The following is a 9451-nucleotide window of genomic DNA, read 5'->3' on the forward strand; positions in this document are numbered from 1 at the left end:
GGTTTTATTCCCATAAAGCGAAGCGCACATTAGCGCGATTCCATCGTTGCGAATACGTTGCGAATTCGGCTGTTAACTTCGAATCCGCAAACGTGCGCACACTTGAGCGATTTTTTCGCGTCGATTTCCGATGTACAATTCNCAGAACGTTGGCATTGAAAAATCGACCCGTGGTAATGATATGCGATTGTAAAACACTTTCAATCATGAAAACCATATTTTATGAACTTTTTTTGCTAATTGTCATCAAGTTTCACTTTGTATATTTTATAATAAATACCAATTTAATCGCACTCAATCACCGCGCCTTTTTCGTTTTCTTTGTTTGTTTTCATTCTTAGGCAGATGTCAAAAACACTCAGAAATATACTTTTTTCTTGCTTCTTTGATTAGGTGATCTTGTATTTTTGGTTCATGGGTAGCATTGTTGTAATTTTTGGGCTTGCGGATTCGCAACGACAGAATCGCGCCAATGTGCGCTTCGCTTAATGGAGGAAAACTCTTTGTGTATCGATGCTATGAAAAACATCGATGTATTTTTGCCACTGACATACCTAGCCCCACTTGCGATAGGGCTGTTTCACACTAGAATGGCAACAATTATTCTCACGCCCTCACGCTGGATGAAAAAGGCCGAAATACAATAGCGCAGGAACAGTGACAGTGCCGGTTCTTAAAATCAGCTGTTACTGCTAATATTGGCAGTCACTGTCGCAGCAAATACAATACGGGGTTGTCAGTGACACCTTTTTTTGGCATTCCCCTTTGTTTACATTTCGTTGTTGTATTTTAGGCTTCAGTGACATGAACAGAAGTTGGCTGCATTTTATTTATGTCAAATTCAGCATGCGAAGTTTGCTGCGATGAAGGCAGTGGCAGTGAATTTAGAATTTGGGCTAAACTGAGCAGTACTACCAGCTGCCACTGTTGTATTGTGAGTCTTGTGTGTATTGTGTGACTTTTGCGCTTGAAAGTTGCGTAGCGGCATTTTCGTAAATGCGCATCTGTTGGTGCGCTGCAGCATAACTGCCATTTCGATGCGGGGTAGAAGCTGGAACAACTTTTTGAGAAACGTTACCTCATGGCACTGCCTCTCTTGCATACAAACTAGGTTCTTTCCCTAACAATCCGGACCGCATCCGGATAGAGAATAAGCTAAAATTTTGCTCAAAAGTGGAACATAGTCCAGAAGTACGGGAACCCAAAAAACCACATTTCGCGTCTGATTCGCGTTGTTTTTGTTTTTGTCACTTCAATGCAATAACTTGGAAATAGAATTTTGATTTCACAAATTTGATTTTAAGTACAGCTGATATGCACTTTGACACTTTATCCATTTTTACCCGGGGAAAAAGTCCGGGCTGATTCGAGCAGGAAGAATAAGACACTTACAATTCAATACGATGCAATTTTCGCTATCTATTATCCATTTTGTTGAGTACGGGAATGATTTCTGGACTGTTTCCGGCACCCGCGGGATCCCGCGTTGCGTACGGGAAAGAATCTACTGAGTTGTTCTCATGGCAAAAATGTTCCAGTGTGAAACCGACCATACAGCGGATCAACAGTGTTGCCGCTCCTTTGTGAAAGATGAGTTGGAGAATGATTTTGGATGCAGTGCAGAACAATATCTGACATTTAGCGCAATAAAATGCATTCCTTTAGTGCTAGAAAAACGGGTTTTCTTGCACTAGAGTACTCTAGTGCATTCATCGTACAGAGCTATTATATTGACTGCCAAACCTAAATAAAAGCGTTGGACTCAACGTTTTCAGACGCCTAGCGGTAACGCCGTAGTGTCATATCTAGACAAAAGCGGCAACGCTATGTCAAACGAAGAAATAACACCAACAATAAGCACATGTTTGTTTGTGTGAACTACTAAAATGAAAGTTTCGCCGTTTTCTGCAGCCAAGTTCACTTCCTAACGCGCTGTCAAAATCGCGTTTTATAACCGCTAACTGCCGTCCCTAATTAAGCGCCAAACAACTGTCAAAACAATCCTCATGCCAGTACAATTTGTTTGGAGCTTTCCACAATAACGCGGCGCTAGCGCCGAGCAAAGGGAGTTTTCATTTTTGACAGGACAAAGGAGTGAAAGTGGAAACGAGAATAAAAACAAGAGGAAAAGAGAAGACGTTATAAATTACGCCGCGTTAATTTGGCGATAGCGCACAGTGACACTCGTTTACAATGGAGAACGCAACGCTTAGCGCTTCAATTTAGGGACGGCAGTAAGCATTGACGCCGCGTTATTTCGGTATGCTTCCTACAAATTGTATGGGTATGAGAATTTTTTGACTGCCAGAGAACGCTGACACTTTGGTTTAGGTATGAATCAATACAAATTTATAAAAGGTGGTGTTACTGGCGAATATAGATATTCGCCGCGGTCCTTCTGAGTGTCAAAATGATGTGTTTTTTTGTAAACAAAGTGAGCTCATATTCCTTCTGAGTGTCAAAATGATGTGTTTTTTGTAATTAAAGCGAGCTCATATTACAGCAAACACATCATTTTGACATTCAAAAGGACCGCGGCGAAAATCTATATTCGCCAGTAACACCACCTTTTAAAAATTTGCATTAGGTATGGATGGTAGGGCCTTTCCCGCACTCAACGTAGGAGCCCGAAACAGGCCGGACCGGTGAAAATGGATAACGTGTAAAAATGGATAAAGTGTAAGAAGTCCATATAAATTTCATTGGATTCTGCTGAAAAGCCGGCAGAAATTTTTATGAATCAGCTGTTCAAAACGAAAATGGAAAAATTTGGCAAGTTTCTGTTAATTCCTTTTAATAAAATCAATCAATCGTTATCAAAACACATTTAAATATTGCAGAATGTAAGTATTTGTGCATGCATTTGACGTATGTGTGTGTATACAGTGGTTGCAAATTTTGCTAGTTTGCGTTTCTTTACTTTTTCCTCTTTCGCTCTCTTTGTGCGTAAATTTATACTCATCCAATTTGCTATCAACCGTTGTAAAAAGTTAAGAAACACGCCTGTGGTTCTTTTGAGTTCCCGTAATGAACGAAGAAGAAATCAGCTGATCTAATAACACCACCTTGTATGAATACGCTTTGGCTGTTCTAGTGAAATTTTTAGACCAATCGTAAACAACTGTTGCTTAGCAACAATAAACAAAACATTTAGAGCAAAACAGAACTAGAAAGTAATAGTGGACTTATTTTAAGTGCAAATTTCTAAAAAATAAACATTTAAATGATGGATTGGGCAGAAGAACTAAAACTATCCATCCGCAAGGTATGTACAATGAATGTAGTAGAAAACAGGTTTGAAGAATGTATGTATGTCGCAAATAGAAAACGGCACGGAAGGGACGTCGCTCCAAAAGCCGTGATCCAATTGGCGGTGCTTCCACCAGCATCAATGTGACCAATCCGAATGAGAAAGAGATTGCTATCGATATAACATTAGGCATGCACAAGGATACCAGCACTGCTGCAAGCGAAGAAGCCGATACCTCGAAACGCCCACCAGTGCGACGTATTTCGGGCGGTTGGGCTGATGTTGGCATACTAAAAAGTACAAAGTAAGTTTGGGATTGTAAATAAGACGGTTTTGTTTCATTTATATGCATATGCATGTTTAAACTATTTTCAGATCTAAAAAAGGCGCTTCATTTGATGAGTGAGTGTAGCCAAAAATATAGATTTTTTGATTATACCTATTTGCTTAAATTTTATATTATTTTTATTTATTATTGAAGCGAACGCTTTCAAAGTGTATCACTGGCAAAGTCACCAATTGGCTCACCACCACGGGACGACATACCGACCATTCCTGACATGGATGATTTAAAAGATGAAATCTTACTTAACGAGATCGTCGAACCGCCTGCGTATGTAGAAAACCAATTACGAAAAAAATATGTTGTATTTTCTATGTTGCAAATTTTTTAGCGCCAGCAATCTACGTCCAAACACTTTAAGTGAACTCAATTTGGATTTGTTGAATCAAAATGCATTTGCCTCCTTGGAGAATATTAATCTATCTATATTGACACGTTGCCTTAAATTGCCTGAAACTTTAGATGAACCGGACGAAGTTTGGGAGTGGGATAAATTATTTACTGATGTGATTGCCGAAATACATTCTGAACAACAAAGCTTTGCTGGCAGCCAGAAAAAAGAAATAGGCCCAGATGAAATACCGCCACCAATGTACGCATAGTTTAACGAAAAATTTGCCTGCTGCTTAGACGCAAAAGCAAAATTAAATGTATTAACAAATCAACGCCGTAAAAATGTAATCACTAAAAAATACAGTTAATTTATTAGCCATAGTCGTGAAAATAAATTTTACATATCACTCACGTACATACCAATACCATTTGAATAGTTATTACATATAAATTTTGCAATTTTAGCACAATTCAAGCACGTACATCCTGTGGTGGTAGTGCATCATTTAAAGCATTGTTCCCAACATTTCTTACTTCTTTAACTGACTCTTCAGTTGGTGGCTTTTCTTCATGTCCCAATGCATTTTTCTGCAATACACGCTGAAGAGTTTCTTCATGCACCAAACCATATTCGTCAGCAAACTCTAGCAGATCGCAAACGATTGGTGACTCCACCACCAAAATATATTGGCATGTTTTTGGCTCTAATAGGTAAATGGAAACTGCGCTCGAACTACTACTGATAGGCGTGCACATTAATTTGACATCTACTTCACGTGGAGATCCGGTGCGATCGCAGTGTGTCCCTCGATCATAATGATGCCAAAGTGCTGAGGAATAGCCTCCTTGCTTGGGCATTTTATCAAGATTTTTGGCCAGCCATTGCCGATGTGAGTTCTCCGAAAAGTACCCCAGGAAGAGTTCTGATTCAGATTTTTTGTCCTTATGAAATTGACGCACATGTCGACCATAACAGAATTCATACTTCCACCACCCAGTGCCCTGAAAAATGTTTTTTTAATCATCATTTGTAAGAAATTACTTTTTTAAAAGTATTACTTAAATGTTTCACTTCATTCAACTTTTTATAAATTTAGAACTATACTTACGCCAGTTAAACAATTTTTACCCGAAATAAATTCTTTGACTGCCGTTAAATCTGTGATAGGTGCTTTTGGTACATGTGGCATAACTTCATTATTAACAGCTGGTGCGGCAGGCACGTCAACACCCGCGCCAATCATCAATTCAAGTACAAGTTTATCCACATCCGTGCCGATTTTATTAAAGAAAGACAATCGCTCTGTAGCTGCTGCAGAACGAGCCAAAGCCATAGCCGCAGTACTAGCATCTTTCGATACGGGTAATTCATCATCGGCTAATTGCATTTCACTAAGCTCTTGACGTAGCATACTAAGCGGTTTATGTATCTCAGTGGGCGAATTGAAACATTTAATGGGAACCTCCTTTGATTCTTCTGGATGAAAAGCGGGGATCATACAAAGCACTGATGTCAGAATAATAGCCTCATAATTACAAGAAGATGTTTCTTTAAATGAATATATTTCATTCTTGCCATGCGGATAGCAAACATAACGTACATGAGTTGTGCGGGGCGAGTCAATAATATCGCACATAGTACCATCGGACATTGCTATTTCAAAATATGGGTATCTAGTATTTTCAATTTTCGTCGTCTTATATTTCACACCTGCTTTCCGGTCACTTTCCCAAGTCTTTGTTAATTCTTCGGTCTTTGCGTCTGACCATTTGCCTAAGTAATATTCTTGTAGTTTTACATTTTTTCCTGCAATTAATGCGAAAAGAAACATGTTTTTTTAGGACAAATAAGTAATAATGAAGCATACCTTCTCTTTCTTCGTGCGATTGGCGTACGTGTTGACCATGGCAAATTTCATACGACCAATAAGCTTCAATCCTGTATGAACAACTCGATGTCGAGAACAAAGGCTGCAGCAGAGTTATTGGCGCTAAAAAAAAATATTCAAGAATCATTGTTTAGGTATTTGACTTACGGGGAACGGTTCGGTTATTTGTACATTGACCCGAATCAAAAAATTTTAACATACACGTGCAGTCAAAGGATTAAACTTTAATTTAAAACAATATTTCAAATATCTAAGCACTAATTTATCAACAAATTCGGTGTGAAATATCGCTTGCTTAGAGTGAAAACTTGCTAAGTCCACTTTTTATGAAAACTCATATTTTGATATAAGAAGCAAGATAAATTAAAAATGCAACCTTTCGAAAAGGACTAGGACAGGGTTTTATTTTTTCGGTTATATTGATAGAGAGGCAATTCGCTAAGTCCAAATGAGGCACCGAAAATTCAGTAGGCGAAAATAATTCGAAATCTTTTAATACCGATCGAATCCTTCTGATTCGAATGTAGTTTCGCTTTTCTAGCAAAACCATTGTACAAATAACCGAACATTTGCCGACTTACATATGTATGTATATATGCATTTGTGTATATTTAAATTTTCTTACAAAGTTCAGGTTCAGTGGAAGTTTGCTCCTCTTTGGTGTCTTGAACAACTGGTATAACGCAGTCATATTTCTCATGATCATGTGTGTAGAATGTACGGAGATGATTTTTCAAGTCCTATTCAATGTCAGGGTATAAGTTTAAAGAAAAAAAAATCATAGATGAAATGATTGTTGCTTACAGGATCCTTGTCAAAATCCGGCATTTCAAAATCGATTTTATAAAGTACTGAATCATCAAAATCCTTGGCTTCATGGCACAACACATTGCTAGCTATTAAAACATATAGCGTGAAGAGGAAAACTAAACTCCAATTTCTATATTTTAATGCCGACATTTAGATTTAGAGCTTTTTGCAATAGTTATTTTAAAAAAATGTACTGATGTGTCTTTAAACACAAAAATCAGCTGTTAAAAAGAGTTGCCTGCAGCCCAAAAATAATAACCATTTCATACGACCGATAGTTGTCTGCAGAATCGATAACTTTGCGAATATCGAATCGAAACATATGTTGACGTAGCATTCTCATTTGAGCATTGAGTTTAATGCGATCTAATAGAGTGGGACAGTCAATTTGGGAGAATGAGTTCTAACTTCTCTCTTCACACTTGGCCGCTGTGGTGTAGTGGTAAGCAGTGCGCGCTTTCACTCATCAGCACCTGGGTTCAAACCCTGGTCAAAGCAACATCGCAAAAAATATAGAAAAAGGTTTTTTCTTAACAGCGGTCGTCCCTCGGCAGGCAATGGCAAACCTCCGAGTGTATTTCTGCCATGAAAAACGGCTTCTCATAAAAATACAATCGCTGTTCGGAGTCGGCGTAAAACTGTAGGTCCCTCCGCTTTGTGTGACAACATCAAGGTACACCACAAATCGGAGGAGTAGCTCGGCCAAACCCTAACATATGTGTTAGCGCCAAATTATTATTATTATTATTATTAGTCTGTGTTTATACACGGAAGCTTTTGTCGACGCGATTTTTCATATTCCCTTTTAGTGTTGCTCGTTTCATTTACCATCGTTTCGTTTCATCGAAACCAAGCCCTGAATTAGAATTTTCGATATCGTATCGATTATCCTGAATATCGATATTTCATGGCACGATAATCGATTTTTTGACATTTCAAGGTGGATATATCGAAGCATCGATACCACAATATAACCAGTAAACAACCTTCGGTGAATTTGGCGACTGCCTTCCTCGGGGATGAATATGCTAGGGATGAAATTATTGGTACATCCGTCTTCCAACCACGCAGGGCTGCTTTTATGAAACAAAAATAATTAACTCCAAATAGTTTCAAAAAGTATAGTGTAAAACGAAATTTATTGAATAATTCCACATAAAATAGTATACATAAAATTAAATAAAATAAAAAATAAAATTAAAAAAATTTGAATAACATATGAAAAGCCTGTAATTAAATTATTCTACTTATATAGAGTATTTAAGAATTAATGTGTTAGACATTGTATGACTGTTTTGTGCACATTTTTGCAGGTTTAGTGAATTTTTCAGATCATTAATTTTGTTATAAGCATAAAAATATCTGGTGACATAGTTGAAAGTGGACTTGTCTGCTTTTACCGTGTAAACAGGCAAAAATTAGTATAGGAAAGTTTTATTTTCAGAAATAAAAACAGCTTTCGAAAGCCACTTTACATGCAAGGTGCAACTTTTTCTGCAATCTATTTTGGAAATTAGAATAATAAAAAATCATTATTTCTGTAATTTTTTTATAGTTGACTATTTTTCACAGCTTAAAAGGTTCTTAAGAAAAAACTATTCATGAAACATTAAAAACTTACCGGTATTAATTTCTAATTTTTGGCGGTTTTTGGGATTTTATAACTTTTCATAAGATTGAACCTGATTCCCCATTCCCATTCCATTGATTTCCCAGATAAACTGAAAAGTGTTTGTATTAATTTGATGCACTGAATCATTTTTAATGATAATTAAAAATCAAATAAGATTTTGTAGTTTTATAATACCGAGACGACCAATTCTCCGTGTCTGTTTCTTTTTTAACGATTTGTTTATTTTGAATATGCATGGCAATACATTTGAAACAATTCACCACGAAACAAAATGGAAAGCTAGATTGGAGCATGATGTCGCAGCTGCAGAAACGATTGCATACGAACAAAATTAACGAAACGAAACGAACAAAAAGGGGAGAAGAAAATCGAGCGTCGTTTATTTTTGTGCTGCCAATTATAAAAACTATTTTCAAATTAATAATTTTACCGATTTTGTATTTCACTCTTTTCAGCATTTAAGTTTACAAAATTATCTAAGTTGTAATAAAAAATTTTGGTCTGCGTTTTGGCATTCAATCCGCTCTCCTTTTAAGCTTAATGAAGCATTTTTATGTATAATCGAAATATTCTCATGATTAGTGTGGCAACAATTTCGATGGTCGGCTTTTTGTGGCTAGAGAATAAAATACTGGCAGCACTGGTTTTAAGCGAAGTGGCGAACGAGCGCTGTCTGCAATTTTATTAATAAAATTGCCATAAGATCACACAAATAATTAACAATTATACAAAAAAAGTATTCAGTAAAGTACAGTTCCACTAAAGCAAGTGAAATCGGTGTGAAAAGTAAGTTTAAAGTTGCATAAAAGCTGAAAAAACGAAGGAAACGACGAGGGCAAGTAGCTAAGCATAGCGTTTGGGTTTGGTTTTTTGTCGTCGTTTGCTTTTCCAATTTGTGTGTGAGTTGGTGCGCTTTCGTGAGATTATTGTTCTGTATTGCATTTGTTGGATAATTTTTTAATGTTTTGTGTTGTAGAAACGCGAGTTGGCGAACGTCGCTTTATAATGGCCGCCTGAGAATCATGATGAAAAAGTGTTAAATTGGGACCTTATAATCGTATATACCTACATATGTATGAAGGTGCACCAGTAGAAATATAGCGAAAGTGGAGAACAAAGTGTAAAACTGAGAGAAACATACATACATATGTACATAGGAGAAGATAATTCGAACGCTTAGAAAAACGAAATTC

General features: G+C 37.0%; 2 protein-coding genes across 2 annotated transcripts; one reads left to right on the forward strand and one right to left on the reverse strand.

The window, feature by feature from the left end:
- The first annotated feature begins 2891 nt into the window (after positions 1 to 2891).
- On the forward strand, positions 2892 to 4333 carry IFT43 (intraflagellar transport 43). Its single transcript, XM_017610423.1, has 5 exons — positions 2892 to 3265; positions 3325 to 3554; positions 3626 to 3652; positions 3732 to 3863; positions 3925 to 4333. Exons 1-5 carry the CDS (start codon positions 3224 to 3226, stop codon positions 4193 to 4195), a joined length of 702 nt encoding a protein of 233 aa, XP_017465912.1. The 5' UTR covers positions 2892 to 3223; the 3' UTR covers positions 4196 to 4333.
- LOC108358903 (endoplasmic reticulum lectin 1) lies at positions 4270 to 6861 on the reverse strand. The gene is made up of 5 exons (XM_017610422.1): positions 6620 to 6861; positions 6441 to 6555; positions 5795 to 5917; positions 5036 to 5733; positions 4270 to 4928 (listed from the first exon to the last, which is right to left on the reverse strand). Exons 1-5 carry the CDS (start codon positions 6773 to 6775, stop codon positions 4398 to 4400), a joined length of 1623 nt encoding a protein of 540 aa, XP_017465911.1. The 5' UTR covers positions 6776 to 6861; the 3' UTR covers positions 4270 to 4397.
- Between the last annotated feature and the right edge of the window lie 2590 nt (positions 6862 to 9451).

This window comes from Rhagoletis zephyria, unplaced genomic scaffold (assembly GCF_001687245.7).
Source record: "Rhagoletis zephyria isolate East Lansing unplaced genomic scaffold, Rhagoletis_zephyria_1.1 Rzeph_scaffold_00313, whole genome shotgun sequence".
Classification (NCBI taxonomy): Eukaryota; Metazoa; Arthropoda; class Insecta; order Diptera; family Tephritidae; genus Rhagoletis; species Rhagoletis zephyria.

Coding starts and splice junctions, on each gene's coding strand:
- LOC108358903 (XM_017610422.1), bottom strand. CDS start 6,775: ATGTCGGCATTAAAATATAGAAATTGGAGTTTAGTTTTCCTCTTCACG. Junction 5,918..6,440: donor TTCCACTGAACCTGAACTTT/GTAAGAAAATTT, acceptor ATTTTTTTTTAG/CGCCAATAACTCTGCTGCAG. Junction 5,734..5,794: donor ATCGCACGAAGAAAGAGAAG/GTATGCTTCATT, acceptor CATTAATTGCAG/GAAAAAATGTAAAACTACAA.
- IFT43 (XM_017610423.1), top strand. CDS start 3,224: ATGATGGATTGGGCAGAAGAACTAAAACTATCCATCCGCAAG. Junction 3,555..3,625: donor GGCATACTAAAAAGTACAAA/GTAAGTTTGGGA, acceptor AACTATTTTCAG/ATCTAAAAAAGGCGCTTCAT. Junction 3,653..3,731: donor AAAGGCGCTTCATTTGATGA/GTGAGTGTAGCC, acceptor TTATTATTGAAG/CGAACGCTTTCAAAGTGTAT.